The sequence below is a fragment of the Mytilus trossulus genome, chromosome 7 (assembly GCF_036588685.1).
Source record: "Mytilus trossulus isolate FHL-02 chromosome 7, PNRI_Mtr1.1.1.hap1, whole genome shotgun sequence".
NCBI classification, from domain to species: Eukaryota; Metazoa; Mollusca; class Bivalvia; order Mytilida; family Mytilidae; genus Mytilus; species Mytilus trossulus.
Genome location: NC_086379.1, coordinates 66,779,078 through 66,803,211, shown reverse-complemented (window position 1 = coordinate 66,803,211; position 24,134 = coordinate 66,779,078). Strand labels below are relative to the sequence as shown.

At 30.8% G+C, this 24,134-nt stretch overlaps 1 protein-coding gene across 7 annotated transcripts; it reads right to left on the bottom strand.

Annotated features, from left to right (window-relative positions):
- Window positions 1-473: 473 nt before the first annotated feature.
- On the bottom strand, window positions 474-18,233 carry LOC134725630 (PH and SEC7 domain-containing protein-like). Of its 7 annotated transcripts, none has more exons than XR_010108575.1 (13): window positions 18,093-18,195; window positions 15,164-16,580; window positions 14,515-14,708; window positions 13,537-13,595; window positions 12,571-12,704; window positions 11,935-12,034; window positions 10,663-10,744; window positions 10,152-10,380; window positions 9,378-9,522; window positions 8,888-9,031; window positions 8,299-8,462; window positions 4,923-7,038; window positions 474-3,707 (listed from the first exon to the last, which is right to left on the bottom strand). XR_010108575.1 is itself a non-coding variant. In XM_063589604.1 (13 exons), exons 2-12 carry the CDS (start codon window positions 16,510-16,512, stop codon window positions 7,002-7,004), a joined length of 2,637 nt encoding a protein of 878 aa, XP_063445674.1. In that variant the 5' UTR covers window positions 16,513-16,580; window positions 18,093-18,195; the 3' UTR covers window positions 474-3,707; window positions 6,995-7,001. The 7 variants fall into 7 exon arrangements, 6 of the variants coding, with proteins under 6 accessions (XP_063445674.1, XP_063445670.1, XP_063445673.1 ...); XM_063589604.1 differs by having other exon boundaries at window positions 6,995-7,038; XM_063589600.1 differs by lacking the exon at window positions 4,923-7,038 and having other exon boundaries at window positions 18,183-18,233.
- Window positions 18,234-24,134: the final 5,901 nt, after the last annotated feature.

The window sequence follows — 24,134 nt, the reverse complement described above, 5'->3', positions numbered from 1 at the left end:
TTTTGACAGCTGATTAAAAGGATGTAATTATTTTGAACATTTGGGAAAACCAGCAATATAACTATGGACATGTGTGTAATATTGGAGGACAGTTGAGTGAAGATCCAGTCAACAGTTTCTTTTACATTTCCTGCTACAGCAGCTTAAATAATCTGCAAATTTCCTTTATATTTTGCCGCCAAAATTCAACTAAATAATATATATGTATAAGACATTATCGGGTGGTTGAGAAATGAGAAAGTAACAAGGGGAAATGAGATGTTAAGCATAAAAGGAGACAAAAAGTTGTAAGTGTGTAACAAGGAGAGTCAAAGGTTACCCCTTAAATCGTTTCTTAGTTGTGTTTTTTTCTTACAAACACACTGTGTATCTTTTTGTATTGTTTCTGCATTCCATGTATATATAATTTTCAGCATAAGGCTTCTTTGATTTTGAGGAAACAATTCTCTCATAATATAATCAAAAGAAAAACACAAAACTGGTATTAATTTAATGACACACAAAATAAAACTAGCACATAATCTAAGTGTTTGACGAAGCATAAACAAAATAGTACTGTAACATACCAAAACAGCATTTAAGATAAAAAACAGATATATTGCATTAAAACACTTTGCAGTACAGTTAAAGTGACAGATTTGGATAGAGCATACCCTGATCCCATAACATTATGATGAGCATTATCAGAAAAGTTCATAGAAATTGGATCATTGAAAATAATCCAGTGATGGATAAATCGTATCTATTGAATCTTTCCTAATTGGGCGTATATGTTGGTAAGTATAATGAAATACAATGTATGAATAAACATGGTTCTGTGCTCAACCTGAACAAAAGCAAATAAATGTGAAATATACTCATTAATCATCCTTCATATAAAATATTTGAAAACACAATTAAAAAAATATTACATGATGGAAAGTGGTATATATTATATAAACAAATGGCACAATTTGAAGAAACTAAAAATCAAGAAAACAGAATGAAAATTTACCAAAAAAAATCCGTTTCAAAGTTAATAATTAGATAGAAATATAGCAATACATGTTTAAGTTTTAAAGTAATTGTCTTATATATACTACAGAAGACAATACCTGAAATGTAATAACAAAGTATTATGTATTTTGAGAAAATAGTGAATATACCTCCCAAATTGAAAATGTTTCTGTTTTTTATGTGTATAAATAGAAGCAACCTGCATGAAAACTGACATACTGCACAAATAACAAAAATATTACCTTTCATGACATAATACTAGGTTGTCATGGTGACCATGCTTCTTATGTATTATAACTCTAAAGTAAAAAAAATAATTTAACACTCATATTGATTTTCTCATTTGAAAATTTAAAATTAAGCCAATCACACAATTTGTTCAAAGAAGGTAGAATGAGAATCTTGTCTTGGCTTTCAATAATTTCTATAAAGAATTCTCTTTTTTTAAACACTCATTATAAAATCTATTTGTTTCCTAACATGTCATGATTTTAAGAAATTAGTAAAAAATAATTGTTTTTCCCTACATTTGCTAACTTTTTTCTACATCCTCTCTCTCTCAATCAAATTACTTGCTACCCCCTTTCTATTATGTATAAATCATGCTACAGCCTATAAACTTTATAAAGAGGAAAATCTACCATTATATTGATCATTCTGTTTTCTGACTATATAAAAATGTCACAGAGCTATCCCTTTAATACTTTGAATAACACATATCATTTTACATTAAAACCATTATATAAAGATTTAAAATGGAATGTCTCCAAACAATTTAAGAACTGCTACAAATGACTTAGTACAACTACATCTTGCAATCTTTACCAGTAATAAACAAGTCAATCTACAGTGGAAACAAAGGGAAATACTACTTGCCACTTTAAGTTCATTCAATAGTAAAAAGTTTTTTTTTATTTTTCTACCAAAACTTTTTAATCAGTCATATGGGGACCAGAATGGTGAATGGCTAACAAGTAAGAAAGACACTAGCTTTTTAAAAAATTCCAATCAGCAGAGAATAAACTTCAGTTTTACATTTCCTGGCCATGTGGTTCACAAATGCATGACCTTATTAGCCCACATTATTTATCCACCATTGAATAGCTAGAGCTTTAGGGAAAACAATTACTTTGTCATCTAGCAAAAACTTTTTCACTTTCAGAAACTGTTAGAAATGGTCAGGAAGTATTATGGAATCAATAGTCTTAAGGCCATATAAATTTCAAACCCATTGATTCTGCTAGCGTCTACAATGACAAAATGGTAATGATTTCTCTGTTATACAAGTTAGTAGAAAAACATAAGTGTTATATTTGTATTGAAACATGAAAAATAATAATCGATAAATTGTGCACTTGACTTACTGGTTATATAGTATATGAACAGAAACAATGTAAATAAAAGGTTCTACTTGATATGAAATTATATGGAAATTATGTACAAACAGTTAGTATTGCTTATCCTCCTCAGTTCTTTGTCAACACGAGAGGATTTTGGCCATCTTTTTTTTACATAAAATACAATTTATTTACAAGAATATAAATAAAATCACAATCGTAGAATATTGCACAATGAATACAAAAACAATAGGACAAGCTGCATTAACATAAAATATTTTTGATTAAAAGTAAACTGACAGGGAAAAGGAAGGTTTAGTTATGGATTGATTACAATTAAAAGGATTTGTATCGATATGGGATTTCGTGGGCATCATATTTCAGATCTAACATATCTATAGAAGGAAACTTCAGTCCAATGACATTGAGTAATCTCTGGTCCCTTTTAATTAAATCAATAATCTATCAAATTATTTCAATTTGTATTTTTTTTTATTTCTCAGTAAAGAAATCAGATCGACATTTGATCATTTCATTGTAAGGAAAACATAAATTCAATTAACAGTTTTCTAACTGTAAATCGTACCTATAATAAAAAAAAGTATGAATTATTATTCAAATATTGTTTCAAAGTACAGTCAAGAAATTTTTTTAAAAATGCAGAAAAATATTTATATCCGGAAACTTCAAAGTTACATTTGAATTCACAACTTACAACCTTAAACTTTTTCAACTCATCAAAATGGACTGAGATTCAATTATCAAATCATTACCTCTCTGTGGAAAAGAAATTGATATTGAACTTGATAATTGAGCTTCGTAAATTTACCGGTAGTCTCTTATATTGGACCCATACCCCTCAAAACAAACACAACATTCCAGTGACAAAACAGCTATACTATAGTGCATTCGAAGTCTATGCCCTTATAAATACACTACTAATACTTGTGATAAAGCTTTCTTAAAATATTTTATATGGAATGAAAAATATTCAAAATGTATTAAGCACAAAGTTTAATAAATATAAAAGAAAACACTGTATAGGAACTAAAACCACTTTCTTTTTTTCTGGGATAAAGATATTTAAAATTTCGAATTTCAACAATTTGATTGTAATATGGCACAGCACCTGAGTAAAAAAACATGTTAACAATAATTTTAGCCATTTAAAAAGAAACAGTTTGCTACAATTTTCTCAAACTATGCAAGATATTATGTCAGATAGCCATAAATTCCCAGAATTCCATATTTTCTCTGAAATGTTGGATACCAGACAACACAAAAAACATCACCAGACGACATGTTTACAAATAAGTAACAGCATTTTCCTGACTGATATAATCATCAAAGTTCCTTGGCGTAGTTGATTCAACTCTGTGGAAGAAACAGAGAAAAGTTAAAATTTGTATTTGGTTTATTATTTTTTTTGTTTCTGTTTATTAAAAGATGAATTTTAATATATATAATACTAATATTTCTTTCTCCATCTTTTTGCCTCAACTATGTGGAAATCATTATTATAATATTTATGTGAATATATTAAAAGTAGCAATAAAATCTTAAATTCTGAACACATTGTTTACAATAACATTGTATTACAATGCATTGCTTGACCTATTTTGAACTTATGCATAAAGGACAACATTTAGAATAAATTCTCCTTTACCAGAGATTAGTTTAATTTGATCTGTTTTCAATATCTAATACTGTACTTATTTGCTTGGTTCTTCAGCTTGAACAAGTGTTATTTTGATGTTAAAAACTTTGTTTTAGGTTAAATGAAGAATGGTTTTAAAATTGAAAATTACTTTTAAAGTCCTTACATTGATTGAGTGATTCTACAGGTTATTTATCATGCATCAAACATAATCAAATTTTAATTTGTATCTAAAACATGCAGAAATATTAGATAAAAAGATATCTTAAAATATCATGCTTAAAAGAGGGACAAAAAACCAGAGGAACAGTCACCAGATACCAGAGGGACAGTCATGTTGAAAAAACATGTTAAAAAGAAGTAAACAAAATGTATGTGTTATGACCATTGGTCAAGTGAAATGTTTAGGTATAAATGTTATCAATATTCCTTTCTATTTAAAGTTTCTGAAACACATTACATCAGACAGTCATTTCAATTCTTTTTCTCTCGGTTTTTGATTAAAATCCATAAAAAAAAAATTATGAATAAGGGCAATGTATGCCATCTCACCAAAGATAGATTTAGGAGAGACAGTCATATTCCAGTCCATAGCAACCATGCAACAGTTTAGAAACAAAATGGTGGAAATATTTGTCAACTACAAAAGATTGTTAAGATAAAGATAATCATGCAAAAAGGGGGGAAATCCATTCACTCAAAAGAAACAAAAGATAACTGCGAAAAATAATACTGAAGTGGTACCCCATCATTCTAATATTGTTGATACACAAAATTAGGCTTGGATTTCAGCAACAAAAATGATTTCAAATAACCAAAAATATCAACATATAATTTGAGTCCTCTCTGAACTTGTTTGTTTTTAGAAATCCAAGTTGGAAGGCTATTGGAAATGAACAGACTTAATGTAAGAAGTTATACTTATTACTCACCATAAAACAACCAATTGGGTGCAATTTGAATAACAAGAACAAAATGTTAAATAGGCATACCATACTTTTGATTTATAAATTTAGAACAATTTGCCTTATTTTTGGTATACTTCTAAGAGTACGTAGTTTGATTATTTCATAAAGAAATAATAGTATTGTTTATTTATATGTAATCATAAAAGTTATTTAGTAACATAAATCAAAAAGTATTTTGGCCTGAGAGATTGACAATTTGTCATCTCTTAAACAGATATCTTCTTTCATAATATCATAATTTATTGACAATTTGTTGTCACAAATCTTAAGACTGAAAAGGAGATGGTATGGTTTGGTGCCAATTTTGCCATAAAATCAAATTATTTCAAAATTAAAACACTAAAAAGTAGAACAAAATGTGTACATGTCCTAAAATAAAACATCGCCTTTTTTATAACATTTTTCATTTCATAGATAATACCTCTGTGACTTCATCAAGGTGAGACATAAACTGAGACTTAAAACAAAATATATGAGACAAATAATCAGCAGACCCTTTTCACATAAAAATGAGCACATACATGTATATTTACATCAGAATTTACCATATCAGAATCTGTGGAATTTATCGTTCTTATAACAAACTGAAAATAGTTATTTATTTCCACATTATAAACCAATCAGCTTTTTGATGAATTTTCATTAAAAAAAATCATCAAGAATCCACAATTATCTGATTAGCAAATTAAATAAGCTATAATAAAATAGTTTCGAAGTATGATTCATGACCTCCTATTCTCAAGCAGTACAACCTGATGAAACTAACACTAAAGTAACGTAAAACTAATGTTAAAACTAAACATATATTATTTTTTTATTGATTTAACGTATATAATCTGAATTGAATTTGTGACTCTCAGTTCAATTTAGATATGATTAAACCAGCCTTTTACTTTTGTTTTACATCTATCAACAATTTAGTTGTTACTGGAAAGGTTCCTCAACTTAATGTCTGTCCAACATATCTTATTTGATTTATTAATATAATAATCATTATTAACCCTGCTTCCTTGTGTATATAAATTTCAATAGTTATTAGCTGTTTTAAAATACTTTAATTCATAGTTAGAAAGATCTGACTAGTTGCAAAAACACTGAGTACATAAATAAAACATCCTCGAGACATGTTTACTTAAAAATATCAGGATCCTTCCACCATTTTGAATATATTACCATATAATGTTAAAAATAGGATTCAAAGCATGAGACAAAGAGTTAAAAAATCATATTTATATAACAATGGTATATCGCCCAAAAAAATCCATATAGCACAGTTAACTAGAAAATGTTTGGCCAATACATAATAAAAAGCACTAATGTTAAAGCAGCTTATTCATACATAAGTCATTATCAAAGCAGAAACATAAAAGTCTGAAATCTTTGAGATTCCTTCCAATTGACAAATATATATTAAATTAAAAAAAAAAGTTGACTAGTAAAAAATAAAATGTCTAAATTAATATGGCACCCTGCTGCAATTCAACCGTAAGAGAAAGAACAAAAATCATATAAATAACCCCTGACAAAACCAGATCATTTGTAATTACATAGCCCCAATATACTGTTCATTGGCACACAAGTGTTGTTAAAAAATGAACAAAAACATTTTAAACACTTAAATATGTTGTTTGATACAGAAACATCTTTACAAACAAAGAGAACAATATTAGTACTTTTGGCCCCTAATTCATTTTTATAGTTCACATTTATTTCTTTTCAAACATATTTTTTCTACATGTGATTGTGATTTAAAACATTTGTGATCTGGCCATACAACTAAAAAATAAAGCCTGATAAGCAATAAAATTGGAAACTTAAAAGAATAAGTCCATTTAAATCTCCTATGGTGCAAAGTTTAGGAAAGGGGTGAATAGAAGTTATTGGTAACTCATCAAATGTTCAAATTACAATGCATTAGGTTCCCATCACAGACTAGCATTCCATCATTTCATGCCAGAATACACCTGTCATATAAATCCCAAGCAGACACACAAACACACAGTTTTACTGTGTATCATTCTAAAAATATATCATACCAAGTATTTACACTAGTGTACCGATCACTGTTAGGTTTTCTGTTCTAATAAATAAATAATAATAATCAATTATTTTACTTTCTGTAGTCACCCCCTTACAATGCTTCCCTTTGTAGGTGTGACTTGAATAGAAATATCTGAAACTATACACACATCATTACACTTGCTTATATCTACACAAAGAACAACATAAGAAGGAAAATTTTGTGGTGTATAAGGTTTCATAAAAAATATATGTTTGATATCTGAAATTGTGAGCAGGATTGTCTTAGACGGTTTAAAAGTTAGCTCAAGGTTCCTCCCATGACAGTAACTGCAGAATAATATTTTCTGTTGGATACATGGGTTGATACTCAAATAATGAAAGCTTAACTTTAGCTAAATTGGCCATAGGTTGTTTCAAGGCGATCTTTGAATGTACTATCTAACAACTTCCTATGCAAATCAATACTCTCTAAGAGCAGAATACTGAAAACCAGGCAGATTGTCAAATCAAAATCTAGTTCAAATAGAACACAATCAATTATCTTATCTAAATATTCTGATTTTTTTCAAAGATCTCTCTATTACAGCAACTCCATTGGATAGCCAGGAGGGGTCATGAGCCATTATTCCGAAAAAATTCTCTAACATTCCGTTCAAAGGTGGACTATAACTACTGACAATTTAACAATTATCATATTTAGTATTATTTGTAACTGTGGTGCTAAATCTTAATGAACAGGGTCATCAACCTTCAATTTGAAAGAAATCTATGAGAGATTCAGGCTTTGGTTTTATGATTTTGTAAGAAAACTACTTAAGAAATAGTTACCAACAAACAGTGGACACTAACATTAGGATGCAAAGCATAAGCAATAGCTTATTTGGTTTAAAGCTAGGTTATAATTAATTGTTTATAACAACCTTTCTTTTCCAGACATTTTATCTTATACTGTAGCTTTCTGTGTTTGTATGTATGAATCATTATTCATGGTACATGTATAACATGTATTTATAATTTTACTATCAACTTGAATGTAAAAATTAAAGAAATGAGAAATTGCAGCAAAGATATCCACCTCTGTAGTAGTACAACTAAAGTACTACTATGTTTTAGTCAACAAGACTTCTTGGCTAAAGCAAAGAGACATTATAGATGAATGTTAGTAGCCTTCTCTCCCATGCTCCCTTCTCCATGCATGTCACTGTCGTGATAACTATTTCAGCACCAATGTTACAAATACTGTTACCACAGTAACCTTATTTATATAATTTGGAAGTCTGAGTGTTCATTATTATAAATAGCCTCACGGTAACTGTACCTATCTGAGAGACTGCGTTGGACAGGATGTTGACGTGGTGGTCGGCCAACCGTGACAGTTTCATCATCCTCTCCTATCACAGTTTCCACTAATGAAGGCTCTAGTTCTGGATATGAAGATAACCGTGAATGTATAAGGTATACATAGGTTTTATATCTCTTTAACTGAAATGAGAATGGATGTGTAAGTTCAAGATTTCAAAATTAAACACTGTCACATAATAGTCAATAATCTCTTTTCCAAAATGTAAAAGATTTCTTGTAACCAATGCATTCTACACAACTTATATTTCTTTCTGAAGAGTCTTCATCAAACTGTATATCAAATGAAAAGACATATATTCCTGAAATTATAATAAATGTTCAATATGTATAAACTATAGTTTACCTCATAAAAATATAGTATATATGCCAATATTCACAGCCTGTGTATATGTGTATTGGCATATATACTACATGTTTATGCTGTAATATTTTCCCCCTGCTGATACACATAATTAATATGGCTCCTACTAAAGCTCCTTTTGGAGTTAATGTGTTTAGAGATCACTTATATCAGTACACCTTTTCCTATATTGCCTATATTTTACCTCATATTCTAAAAAGCTTTCTTTTTCCATATAATCTGCAATAATTCTGGCCTTAGCACTTTTATCTGGGGGGTACTGCCTATGATCCTTTAATTCTTGCTCTAGTTCTTCTGTTTTCTCTGTATGTTTTGCAAGCTGCTCTCGCTATATATATAAATTATAATTCATATTCAAAGGAATAGATTTAACTTCAACACACTTACACTCTCAGTATACTTCAAATTCCCTACACCAATGAGAACTAGTCAATTTTTAATTTTTTTTTAAATTACCTAGTAAGACCAGTGTTTTTTGGGGTAAACTTGTGCTTTAAGGTTGATACGAAGACAAAGAGGCATAGACACATCTCATATCTTCTTTTTTTTACAAAACAAATAAACACGTAACTAGAAATGAATATTTTTTTAAAATATTAACATTGATTTTTAAGATTACAACAACACTGTACAAATTTCATTTTCTTCATCTTCTTTTGAATATGTTATCTTACCAAGTTAAATCTTGTGTAAGTCGCAGGCAGTAATGGCCGTTGAAATTTTCTCTGTGAGCCAACACCACCAGATAAGGCAGGGGCAGATAATGTAGCTGATACAAAGTTAATGGTGTCAATCCAATCCTGGAGTTCTTTACTGTCGCTATAATACAGAAATACAAATTCTAATATAATTTATTTGTAATCCCAATTTTGATTGGACAACATCATATATTACCAGGGAGCAGTTTCAATAGTATTCCAGTTTGTAACTAAGGGAGGTCACCATTTTGAATTGACAATGTTTTCCGAGTTTTTGATACATTTAATTTATGTGATATTCCAGTGCTTGTTTTACATATTATGATTTCCTTGATAGAGGATTGCTGCTTACGAGTAAGCTTTTGTTCCAAGAGTGACAGTGGTGAATTTGAAGTAATCCCTTCCTAATTTTACACCATCAAGAGTAAGTGACTTTTATAGAATATCTTTTTCACAGATGCCTACAATGAGAATGATCTGCTTATCCTTCTGGAGCATTTGCGATCATCCAAGGTTTTTACGGGGTTTGTATTCTATGTAGTGTGTTTTGTTAAATTTTCTTTTGGTCTTTTATCTTTTTTTAGCCATAGTGTTAATTGGTCTTTGTTATTCCTTCTCTTCTACAGCAATGAAATTTTGAATCTTTTCTTAAAACTGGCTCACTTTAATAATCATTTATTATTGTAGGAAAATAAGCTTTACAATTTGCTTTAACTGTGCTGTACTACAATCTTTCTATGATGAACTAACCTTGTTTGAAATAGAAATATTGCCCAGTCAGCTGTCTGTAATCGAAATACATGTTGTTTTTTGGTATAATCAGCAGCTCTCACTGCAAGGCTATGGTGGACACGTATGGCATTCTGGGTACCTTCAGGTAGCTGTCCTTTTTTCATCATATGTTGGTCTTTATAAAGGTATAAAACCATGTCTTGTAAACTGGCATAAAACATCTTCCACCCTCTCTTACCCAAAGGAGCTGCAATAGAAAAAAAAATGACTTGTTAAAATAGCCTCACACATATTCCAATCTATTTTAACTGAAGAGTAAACAAGAACTCTATCCCATTCCCAAATCAAAAATATTAATAGCCACATGTATGCATCCATCGTATGACAAACAGATGCAAAAACCCTAAACTATCTGTTTATTAGTAAAATTCTTCACACAACAAATCTTACTATGTTGAGAAAAAAAACATCATATCAAACTGTCATATATATTACTTTTTGAATTTGTACACTAGAGTTTGGTACTTACTTTTCTTTTTATCAGGTTCTTTGCAACATTTTCTCATGACGTATCCATGTTTAAATTCAGTAGCACGGTTTGGATCTGGTACCTGTTTAAAGTATTTAAAAATAAAATGTACGATGAATAAAAATGTCAGCTTTGAAAAATTATCTCTTCAAAAAATTAAGATCAAACACAATTCTAACAACTTTTAAGGTGTTTAGCTAGCATTCCATAAGTTGAAGACATAGCTATTTCATAACAATGCAAGAGAAAAACATGAAAAGAGAATAAGGTCAAGTGATCACTATCAGAGAGAGATATACATCTTATGATGATTTTATTGATCTAATATAGTTGAATCATTCATTAGTAACTTAGAAACTGTCAAAGTTAACATTGGTAATTGAAAATCATCTTACAAGGTTTCTATTGAACAAAGAATGTTTTATATAACTATAGTTAACCAAACTAAAGGTCACTGAGCAATGGACAAAAGGCAAGAAACTTATGTTGTTCATTGAACCACGAAACAGAGATTAATGTCATATTATTCATTACAAGCAAACAGAAATAGTGTACAACAATTCTCTAGATTCAATATAGTTAATCTGTTTATTACCTGATAGTAACTGAGAAACTGTTCTAAACATAAATGAACTTAAGGAAGCTCGCTTGTCATGTCGTGGAATTTTGGTCAGGTTTTAGGAATCCTCTGGTTTTATCCATTTGAATGCCTTAGCAAATTTTGCCCGGTGACCCTCATTTTTCTTTTTATGATTCTTTTACATGTATAATGACAAACTGTCTGTTAAAGTCTTATAAAATTTTAATTATTCTTTAATAGTTTTTGAGGACTTAAACTTGTCAATGATGAAGCTATGAAAAGTCAAGAGAGAACATTTTCCCGCCAAAATTTCAATGGCTAATATCTCGAAAACAAGCACGGTGACCTATATATTTTTTTGGCTCTTTTGATGCCTTTATCAATCCCCTATCAATATGTGCTAGTGTTTTGAAAAGTTAATTACTTTGAAACTGAGAAGCCAACTCCCTTAACAGTGATAATAAGATCATGAAATTATGATTTTAAGAAATTTGATTAAGATAGGTACTGGTAGGAGCTCAAAGAACTAATAATGTATCTCCCTTAAACACTGTAGCAAAATTCGCTTTGTATACACAAACAAATGTTGTTATATCCAATACAATTAAAGTTTTAATTCACTGAATAATATTTAAGAAAACATCTGAACAAAATTGAATTATGAAAAGACTATCACCGTGACTTAAACTTACATCTAAATATGGATTATGTCCTATGGCACTTTGTGGCATGGTAGCTGACACAGGGGCCATCTTTTCTTCCACATGATTAGTCTCTTCTTCTGGGTAGTCTCTGTCAACAACAAAATATTAAAATGGAGAAAAAAAGAATAAAATAGACCTTTTTTATATAAAATTTCTCATGTTTCAAGATTGTTTGAATGTTTAAATTCTCAATTTACTGTATGATGTTTTGGAATGAGAAGAAATAATTACCCAAAACTTAAAATAATAATAATTTGTGAAAGATAGTTTTATGAATTGATTATGTAAGTCTACTTACAATTTTAAATCAGTGTACCGGTATCACTGTATATTTGGTTAATTTTGATATTCATCTTGAAATGCCAATTTATAAAAAGCACTTTTTTATGATGGGTGTGTGTGTGTATGTGCCAGAGACAGAGTTATCATACTTCAATGATGCTAACTCGTTATATATGGCTTTGTATAAAATAATGTCTTAAATTGTAAAATGCTCCATGTGAGCCCATTCAATGGAAATAAACATACTCTTCTTACTTGTCATCTTAACAATATAAACTACTGAAACCTAAAGATAGCTACAGACGTTGTGGTTTAAAATAAGCAAAATTCATTAAAACTTACAAAGCCCACTCAAATGGTTCATGCTTTATATTTTGGTACAGAGTCTTAAGTAATTCTTTAGGGAAATTTTCCCCATCGTTTAATTCTGCTAGATTGTCAATAAATTCTGAACATGTCATCCTTTTTCCTATATTCTGTAAAAAATAAATAAAAAAATATTATTAAACATAAACCTGTTCCAAAGTTTGTTAATTAATGTATTTTAATACAATGGCCATACCATTTATAAATATAAATAAAAACACCTTCAATACGTTATTTCAGACATTTTCGTCTCGATAAGTCATGTAAACATGGTAAAGGGAACTATAGTTTCAAGGATTATATGACAGTCAGGCTATTCAACAAGACAATATTTCTTATTTCTGAAACAATATAAAATACCCTTGAATGAAGGTGTTATGGTTGATTAACACACAAGGGAAAACATTATCATTGGCCTTTAGTCGCAAGTGATATTTTTTTCACTGAGGGTGTTTACCACCATAACACCTTCATTCAAGGGCAGTATGTTTTTACTATACTGAATGCCTTATGATTTAAGTGTGCACTATATTATTATTTAATGCGTGTAACTTTATACTTTAGTGTTCAGTATACATGTAGCATTGCATCCATGGTTACTTTTATATGCTTTCGTATAAAGATTCTTATATATACTTTTCACTGTCATTCTTGTTGTCTTAAAACTTTTTTCAATCACATCAACAAAACAACAGGAATGAAGTAGAAATAAGAATCAGTAAACCTTGACTGGTGTTAATTGTTCCAAATTTGCAAACCTTGAGCTCAGGCCGGTGTTAATTTTAAACATTAACACTCTTTGCTAAAATTATCACATGTTGCTATGGGTGAACCAGGTTCATAATACATGTAGGTTAGTGAAAATTAAAAAATTGCAATATGTCCAATGAAATGAATTGATGATATAACAAATTTGCATTAACTTATAATAAATATACTTACTGAGCCATGTAGATCTGTGTTCAGTAACATTATTGCACATGTTAAAGTATGACAGGAATCTGTAGAAAATAAAAAACAAAAATTATCATTAATTTATTGTTTTATGATTAAATGTGTGACAATCCAAGGAAGATGATGATCTCCAAATTATACAAGCAAAATTGACAAAGTCTATGTCGGTATGAGAAACCCCCCAAAATCGCTAAGATTAAAAATAAAATACCAAGTGCACAACTTCATGCCTACATATATATTTGGTGGTCGGTGGAACTCTATTTTCAGGGAGTTGCAGATACACATGACACAGACAAAAATGATGCCAGACAACAGAAGTGTCCCTTTGTTTCACAACAGCATTGATGTTGGGTAACTCAAAAAATATCTTTACCAGGTAGCACATGATACAACAACAAACCTTATGATTAAATACTTACTGATATGAATACTGTTTTTACTTATTATTTTTAGGCCTGAACAGCTTAATGTATATAATTATTAAGAATATTCTACCTTGTTATGTCAAAGATTGTTAAGATTCAATTTTTTAAGTGTTATTGTATGATTGATAAATTGTTGGTGTTTTAACATCACTTTTGGGCTATTTCGTGGCAGCCTGGCCAGCTTTAATTGATAGAAGTAGCCAGAGTGCCTAGAGATCCATTTATAGGAAAACTGACAATTCTAGTCAATTAAGATTGGAGTTGAGCTTACATCCTTTTGTGAATTAGATATAAAAACAACTTGCATCCTTTTGTGAATTGGATATAAAAACAACTTGTATCAAAGAGGTTTAAAAATATAACCATGAAAAATATTACTATAAAATTCATCAACTTTTGATTAGGTTTTCCCCAGGCATTTTTTTTTTTTTTTAAAGTTGAACATTAAGTCATGAAGTCATGAAAGGACTTCTATTACGGTATATTTCAATATTAGGTCAAATATATAAAGTACCAGGTGTACTATTAATACACTCACCTTCTGAATTATAAATTCCTGTATTACATTCACAATATCGTCTGGAGAAATGTGCCAGCACTCTTTCTCGTTCCTGAGTTTCTCCAGATAAACAAAACTGCTGTAAAAATTCTCTTAAAGCATAGTCTAATGTACGATCCTCAAAGGAGAAAAGTTTTAAATACTCTTCTGCAACCAAAGTACTAAAGTCATTTCTGAAAAAGAAGTAAAAATAAACATACACATATTTAAGTTAAACCATTTTAAATTTTATCTTTTACTGAAAATACTGACATGACTGAGAAATAATTAATTTTGTTTATGCTATATACAATGTATATACATGATACATGTGATATTTTGACTTGTCTATAAAAATTACACTGGATGAAATTAAACACATATGAAGTATTTGCAAATACTTACATCATGTACATAATTTCCAATGGGGTAATTTCAAAGTGGTATACATGTATATTACTTGGTACATGTATACATATAGCAATTTCTTTGACAATGGTCTATATATGCAAAACTTTTATATATGAGTGAGGTGTGTCTTTTTCAACGCAATATTTTTTATTAATCTGAATGTCTGTAGAAGAAATTTGAAAGTTGAGATCCCCCCTCTTCAAAATACAATATAATCAAACATTAAAGATGTTCTTACTTTTTACTCAGATGTCTGGAGACATCAGATTTTCTGAAGCCGTCCAACTGATACAACCTTTTGGCCAGTCTTTGTGCTGATGGTCTATCAACACTTGTATAAGGTGGTTGATATTCCAATAAGTTAGGATCCCGTGAAGGATCAAATGAGTCTCTATCTGAACGATTAGATGATATACTACTATCAGGGGATTGGTTAGATATATCATGTGGAGAACCATTATAATGTTCAGATGGCCACTGTGAATTATTATATTCATTCAAATCGTCTGTTTTTAAGGCAAAATCATCATTCTGTACTCCTCTACCTTTTTTCATATCAATGCTAATAAATCCAGGAATAAATGCTTTGTCACTACTGCGATGTTCTGGTGAGTTATGTAGACTCCTGGATACTTGATCATCTATTATTGTTTCTATTGGTTGTGAGCCACGTTGAGGTATCTGATCTAAGGAATAAGCCATATTATCATCAATGTCAATATCTACTATAGCAAATTCCCCATCAGATTTTAGTTCTTGACTTTTGCTTGGTCTTACATACTGCTGATGACTAGACTTGTCCATTACAATTTTTTCAGCACTTTTGCTAGTCACTATTTTTGATTTTTCTGATTTCTCAACTTTTACAGGTGTCGGTGAACTACTATCATCTGAATTTTCATTATCAATGAATTTCATATTATCATTTAAATTTTCCTGACCTTTTCCATCTTCTTCATGAGGTGAAATTAACCCTGAATCACCTTCATTGAGTATAACAGTTTGTTCAGAAATGTCCGACTTCATGTCTGACGATACCGATGATATAGTACTGCTAGCTGCAGATGACTGTGATTGACTCATTACATCACAACCAGTATTTGACAATGAAGGAGCACTTTTTGTTTCACTGTTTTTACTAGAACTTTGCAGTTCAAGGGTACTGGAAGCAGACAACTGTCCCTGATCTTCGAAACCTGATTCTGCTGACCTCTGATATTTTTTATCTAACTTTGGAGAATCCTCAGTTAAATCATTAGTGTAGTGAGATGGAGCATCCATGTCAGCGGCAACACAAGAATCCGAACTGTCAGAAGCATTTCTACTTGATGCATCTCGTCTCGTTTTTGGTGATGCAGTAGTTCTAATGATCATATCCCCTGTCATAAGAAATGTCTCAAATCCTTTATCTTTCTTCCCATTTTCCTCCTTAGAGGTGTTCCCATTTTCTACTTCAAAATTAGATTCTAAGTTTCCATTGACATTTTGATCGGAGATGTTTAATTCCAAGGATCCATTTTGCACAACATTTGTGGATTTAACAGGGACAGGGATACGGGACAGACCATGGGGAGACCGGTCAACCATGGCAGGAACAGCATAGGTCCTGTCTAACCTTTATCTACATACAACATGGTATCTATCCTTACACTAGCCTACAATATAGAATACAATAATAAATAAGTCACTGTTTTTAAATGTGTACATGTACATACAGCATGGTATCTATCTTTTACAGGCCTACAATATAGAATACAGCAATAAAACAGTGTAAAATTTATACATTTATTTGTCTATATGTTCTTGTTCAAGGAATTTCAGTCTTTCTTTACACACTCAAAAATCAGTTCAACTATGTTTAAAACAAATTAAAACGGAGACATGTACGAGTAAAAACTTTAGTAGTTTTGAGAAATACACTTCTGATTGTTCCAAGAAAACTTCATGGGCTTTTCCTGATGACTTTATGTGACCAAGTGCAAGTCCTTCACATATTTGGCTCATGGTCATAATACAAGGAACTATTGTTAGAAAGTTTTGATATTCATGGGAGATTTCTTATTAACATGTTTCCTTTTTCATGTATATATAGTTATAAGAAGATGTGGTATGATTGACAAACTGACAATGAGACATCTCTCTTTCCGAATCATAATTTTTAAAGGAAAAACATAACAGGTCAAAGTAAGGTCTTCAACAGAGAGCCTTGGTTTACACCTAACAGCAAGCTATGAAGGGCCCAAAAAACAGACTAGTGTCAAACCATTCAAATGGGACAACCAAATACCTAGAATTATTTTAAAATAAATCAAGAAACCGTACATACAAAATCAAATAATCATTTCATATATTCATGTATCTGTTTGAACATTGAATGTTTAATATGATATTGATGTGATATTAATGTGTCCTCTACAATGTACAATGATCCATCAGCAAATTGATGACTATATGTCGGTGCATCGCAAACAGACACTTAATAAAAAGTAAAAATCTATTGAGTGCATTAATCAAAAATTAAATTTGTGCAAAAATTAAAAAAATAACTCATTTTCATATATGTACAATCAGGATGGATAACTAATTATACTGACTTTGGATCAGTACTTTAAACTGATTCAAAGAGTTAACGCTAATGATGTTTTGTGGAATTGAATTCCAGAGTACAACTGTGAATGGAAAAAAGCTGTACTAAAAGTTTGAGGTTCGAGGTTTGATCGTACCAATGATTTATAAGCCAAACTTTGTTTCTTCCTGATTAATTTTTAATGCTCTACTATTTTAAACTGTCTATTTTTTTCTCTCTTTTTGCAAGAAAAAATAAGTAACCTCCAAAATGTCATAATTTTTCGTTTAACAGACTGGCAAAGAGGAAGCAAAATATAGAAGTAATTAATAAATGCTTGTAAATATGACATATTACACAAATATGTGGGCTTTAGTAAATGTAATAATTAACATCAGATATTTTATTATTTCTTAATTATTTTCTCTTATATAAGAGGTAGTAACTAATCAAGTGATCATCTTCGTCAATGGGCATGTCCCTATTCAAAAGAATGCTGTGATTAATTTGTTGACAAAGGCATTGTTTAGAAGGTGAATTTTAGATGGGATGAGGTGACTACATTAGATTATTTTGTTGTTAGTAAAAAAAATCTTCTTACAGACACATAAATACTGTATAATTCAATTGGGTTAAGCAGGATTTAGGATAAATTACACAATATTATCAACAGGAAAATAAGCCACTTCACCTATTTCCTCCCAGGAGCGAGTAATAAAAGAAACGGTATTCGGATTACCGGATTACCGGAAGTGAAAATCTAGATGCATTCGAAATTTTTACTTGGGTGTTACCATCCAAGATGTATTTTGCATGCCTCGTTTACAACCAATACAACTCCATATTAGAGGATCTTATATCGATAATAAACTTTCTTTTCCGTAGTAACAAAGAATTTCTTTCATAAAGAATGCATTGACGCTGGGAACAGTATATCTATCATTAATATATATGTTCCTGGTTGACGTTAAGGTGGTATGGGAGTCTAAAAATGAAAATGATAGAATTTGTTCATACTTTGCCAAAACGTAGTATCTATATTGATATATGTTGAAAAATATAATAAAAATGATAGGTCACCGCACATTTTCTCAAGCTTCAGGACGTGACAAAATGACACATTTAATTTGTATGGGTTAGCCGACATGCAGGGAAAAAATCCATTTTGTGATAAAAACTAAACAAAATGATAGAATTGTTAAATACTTAATGAAAAGATAGATTTCAGACAATGCTTTGGGAATATCAATAGAAAAGAGAGGACGTTTTTCCAGCTAGAATACAAAATAGGAAAATTTCATGTAGAATCCTTCAGAAAATGCACTGTTTTAGAGTTACCTCCCCTTGAAATGCCAATTTAAAAAAATAAATAAATAAACAACCAAAACTAATCAACATTTGAAAAAATATTAGTATTTGTAAGTTATATTCTTATAAATAAGTTCTTTTAAATAAAAATTCACATTAAGTATTTGCATTCCTACATCATATTTTGCTAACTTGATAGAAAATATGGACCTTTGGTTCTCTGTTTTTTACAATCCAAGATGAAGGAAGACGCCCATGTATCAATCGTAAGTACTCGGCCATTCTCGCTACGCAGTAGTTATTTCTTCGTGCAACCAGAAAGGCCGAGTTGTTCCGATTGGCCCATGTATTTTGCTGTACGTGAAAAGGACAACATGTAACTTTCTATGACTTTAATCAATAGTTTAAGAACAATGATTCATTCTTATTTCATTGGTGGATCCAGAAATATTTATTAGAGGGAGCCCACTGACTGCCTAAGAGTTGTTCCCGATCCAGTCATGCAATTCCCTATATAATCAACTATTGTTTCCCCACAAAATGGGATGAGGGTTACAGGTAACAAAAAAGAATCCCTATCAGTCCAGTATAAACTTTGTACCAAAGCTATCTCTCCTTAAATGGCTTAGTTGAAAAACTTTATTCTAAATTACAAATTTCCGTTATTTGTTTTAATATTTATTTTAATGCAATAATTTTGCATTTCAGTTTCTTTATAAAGATAAACTGTGTAATTAATAAAATTGCACATCTGTCTACACATTTGCTGATTTTGGGCAAACAACTAGACTAATTGTCAATACAATATCTTTATTTTCATAACCATTGCAGATACATAGGTACAGAGAGAGTGCAAAATATGTACATGAATGTGCATCTATTTACAAAACATACATAAAATACAGTGGTTTCAAAATAATATACATTTTAGCCAGGAGGACCCACATGTTTATTTATACACTTTATAAGCTTACATAATCTTTTTAACTCTGACTTTTTGTTTACTTTGCTCATCAGTTTTCCAAATTTTAGTGTATTAACACGAGCCAAATAATATTTATCAAGGTATAATTTTCTGCTGTCGTTAAAAAATGGACATTCTAGCAGATAATGTAATCCGTCCCCAATACTACCAATATTACAAAGATGACATTTTCTATCATTTCTATTAACATTATTCCACCTCCCTGTCTCTATTGGGAGTCTGTGGTTTGTGGTTCTATATCTACATAAAATAATACTTTCGTGCATATCCAAGATATCAAAATATTTTTCAAAATTCAATTCTAACTTAAAAATTCTATAATTTACTGCTTTTGTAGACTCTTGTAATTGTGTATTCCACAACTGTTTATAATGGTCTTGATATCGCAACTTAAGTGCATTTTTTAACCATATATCATTACCAAAACATTGAGAAATCCAAATATTTGTGTAGTGCGATTGTACAATCTCAGATGGTGGTATACCACGAATCTACCATTTGTTTCAATCTGGTGATCTGTTTATTTGGCAATCGGATTCGCCTTGGCAGTCAGCAGGGTTTAAGAACACCTGTTGTACGACCTGCTAGTCAGATGCGTTATGTAGTTAAATTATACATTTTCACTTTTTTGGTCTTTTGAAAAATGTTGGTTCGTGCTATATTTAGAACCCTCTGACAAGAAATTTTCTTACATGCACACGTATAAAAAATTGCGGTTTGCATTCAATGCAGTAATAGTTTGAACTTTGTTTTCAATTAAGACTTGTTTAAAAAAAAATCATTTTGGCTTTTATTATATTTACCATCGGCTTTATATGATCCGGTCATCCTATTTCGACTCTTCAAAATTCAAGAGTCTATCCTAAATTTAGGTAAATTATAAGGTCCTGTCAAATACTGTTTCGATTTCAGATACAGATTTAAATGATAAGCATGTTAACTACTTTAAAAAACATCGATAATCAAGAAAGTATTCTTAAAAATGCAAACTCGCATTTGACTCAATGAAGCTAAATTCAAAATGTTATTTCAAAATATTAATTATTATAATAAGAATGTAGAATATAAAATGATAATTACCGGTACCTGGTATAAACGAAGAATTCCGGCCAAAAATAACTACTTGATTCAAACTGGAATCTCATGACGAAAGACGAAAAATAAACAAAAACTCTTACTAAAAAAGTAAAATAACAAAACAAATGAAAGAAAGTCCTTGGTTATGTCAAAATCAAAAGCTCAAACACCTCTTACAAATGGCAAACAGCTGTCAAAAGGGTGGTAGTCCACGTGCTTATAGATCCCATTTGTTTTTCCGATGACATGTTTTAAAATAACCAATTTCAAAATAGAAAATAATTTATAACAAATGTTAAAAATTCATTCTATACTCCTCTTAAAAAAAAACGCCAAGAAAACGCAACTTCCCTTGACTAGTGCACTATTCCATGGTTAAAGGAGAATAGGTGGAAGATACAAAAGAAAATTTCAAACGTTTGCACCTGCCCTAAGTCAGGAATCTGATGTACAGTAGTTGTCGTTTGTTTATGTAATTTATACGTCGGTTTCTCGTTTCTCGTTTTTTTTTTTATAGATTAGACCGTTGATTTTCCCGTTTTAATAGTTTTACACTAGTGATTTTGGGGCCCTTTATAGTTTGTTGTTCGGTGTGAGCCATGCAAGGGTCGTGTTGAAGGCCGTACATTGACCTATAATGGTTTACTTTTTTAAATTGTTATTTGGATGGAGAGTTGTCTCATTGGCACTCACACCACATCTTCCTATATCTATACAAAACTCACAAGTAACGTTATGGCCCTAAAACATAAATCGACGACAAGAAAATCTAGCCAACAAAATCCCAAATATAGAAAGACTGCATGATCATTACAAACCCCATAAACAAACTTTTGGGTGATCTCAATTGCCCTGAAAGGGTAAACAGATCCTGCTCCACACGGGGCACTTGTAGTTTTACTCACAGTAAGATCATTTGCACAGTCGAGTTAAAGAGGAAGGGGTTGCGGTTATAACTATTTGACCTTGAACGTTGTCATCTGTAACATAGATATTCCATAAAAGGCAATCAACTCTTGATGGCGTCCGTAAAACTTTCGAAATAGAGACGAACTTCGTATTTTATCACTAAAACTATAAATTCAAAAGCTTACATATAGTAACAGCAACTATGTACCAAAGAACTCATGATATAAGAAACATACGCTCTAGAATAACGTATCAACTGGGAGATATTCACGCCGTATTCATGCAGGTGCTGAGCAGGAAATGTTGCTAAATAGAAATGGAAAGTTCACATGACAGAATTTTAAAGAAGAATAGTTTTAACATTGATATTTTTTTACGATGATACTAAATGCATTGATAGCCTTACCCAATTTAAAAGTTTGATGAGCGTGGATATCGTCCACTGTCGAGCATATTTTAACATAGGTAAACAAAATACAATACTACTATGCATCATGTGCATTAATTGTCAGCTTAGGAATGAGGCAAGTACTTAAATCAGCATTTTAGTACTGACCGTCTTGTCTCGTAGCTCAGGGTGTGCGTATGCCGATCATATTGAAAATGAGTTGCATTGTTTTATTTTTGTCCACTCTATACTAGAGTCCAGACAAATGTGTGAAATTCTTGGTTTTATAAGGACTGGTTCACAAATATCAATCTTGATGCACTGCTCTTTATACAAAAGTGATATTGTCCTGTACTTTATCTACGGGAACAACAACATATCTGTCATATTTTTTCAGTTTTTTTAAACTGGGAACAGTATGTATATTCAGAGACATATTATAATACAATGTATTTTATGACATGTCTCTGATATAACTTCTATCAATATATATATGTTCCTGGTTTTAACTGAGGATGAAAATGTATTGGGTTTAGAAGGACCGAATGGTGCTGTACATTGTATTTGGTTTATCTGATATTCCCCGTGATCTCTTCTACAATCTACAATACAATAAGCAAGTTTTGATATTTATGTTCATATTCAGTAGAAATCACTCAGTGACGGTCCATGATCGTCAGTTTCATTCAAATCGTCTCACTGATTTTGCTTCTGACTGATGACAAGATTTCATAATTAACATAACTTTTTCTAACCCTACAAATGAAAAAAACATCAATTTCCTACACCAATGAATTATATTTGAAAATATAATTCCTAGCCTGAACTGAGTTAATTCCTGTACAACTATAATGGACTGGTGGGATTTATGTATTTTGATGGTAAATGGTTTTACAAGTACCTGGCCACGCCCACTTGTATTTTTGTCTATCTGTTGAGTAAAGCCTTTTCAACTGGTTTTTATAGTTCGTTATTATGTTGTACTGTTATACAACTGTCCAAGGTTAGTAGGTGGGATCCCGTCGCAACATGTTTAACCGGGCCCGCCACATTATGTATGTATGTACCTGTCGCAAGTCAGGAGCCTGTAATTAATTCAGTAGTTGTCGTTTGTTTACGTGTTACATATTTGTTTTTTGTTCATATTTTTTATATAAAGAAGGCCGTTAGTTTTCTCGGGGTCTTTTATAGCTGACTATGCGCTATGGGCTTTGCTCATTGTTGATGGCCGTACGGTGACCTATACTGTTGTTAATTTCTGTGTCATTTTGGGTCTCTTGTGGAGATTTGTCTCATTGGCAATAATACCACTTCTTTTTTCTTTTTTTATATATTAGACCTACAACTTAGGCGTATATGCACAGAAAGTGAGTGGGGTTCGTTTTTGGTCAGTTTTTAATACTTTGTTGTGTTTTGCATACTTCTGTTTGTCTTTTGGTCGTTTTATTGAATGTCCCAGGCTAGATTTATTTTCTAATTTCTTTCACGTGAAGAAATTTTAGAAACATCTTCAAATTAGAAAAATATTTCAGTAAGTTGTGGCAGAGACATATAATACATCATTATGTATTATATGTCTCTGGTTGTGGTAATGAAAATGAAAGGAGGTTGTTATAATAGAATTTAGACGGCAAGCTCACATAACTTAATGTAACTGGTGTAAACATTCTGTTGAAGATGAAATCCGATGATTTTCTTATTCCATGCCCCTGCCTAACCATATTTTGATCCATTAAAAAAATTAATTTAAAATTAGATAAGAACTTGACGGTAAACTTTCTAATAAAAAAAAATAATTTGGCTTTAACGGCTGGTACGGGCACTGCGATTAGTTAATACAAGTAACGTTATATCTATGTGTATAGTTGTAACACTTGATCAAAACTAGGATTATTGATAATTTTTTTTAATTCTCGGAGTTTCTGTATTTTCCGGATATTACCAAAAAAATCAGTTATCACTTTTCTTCGAACGCA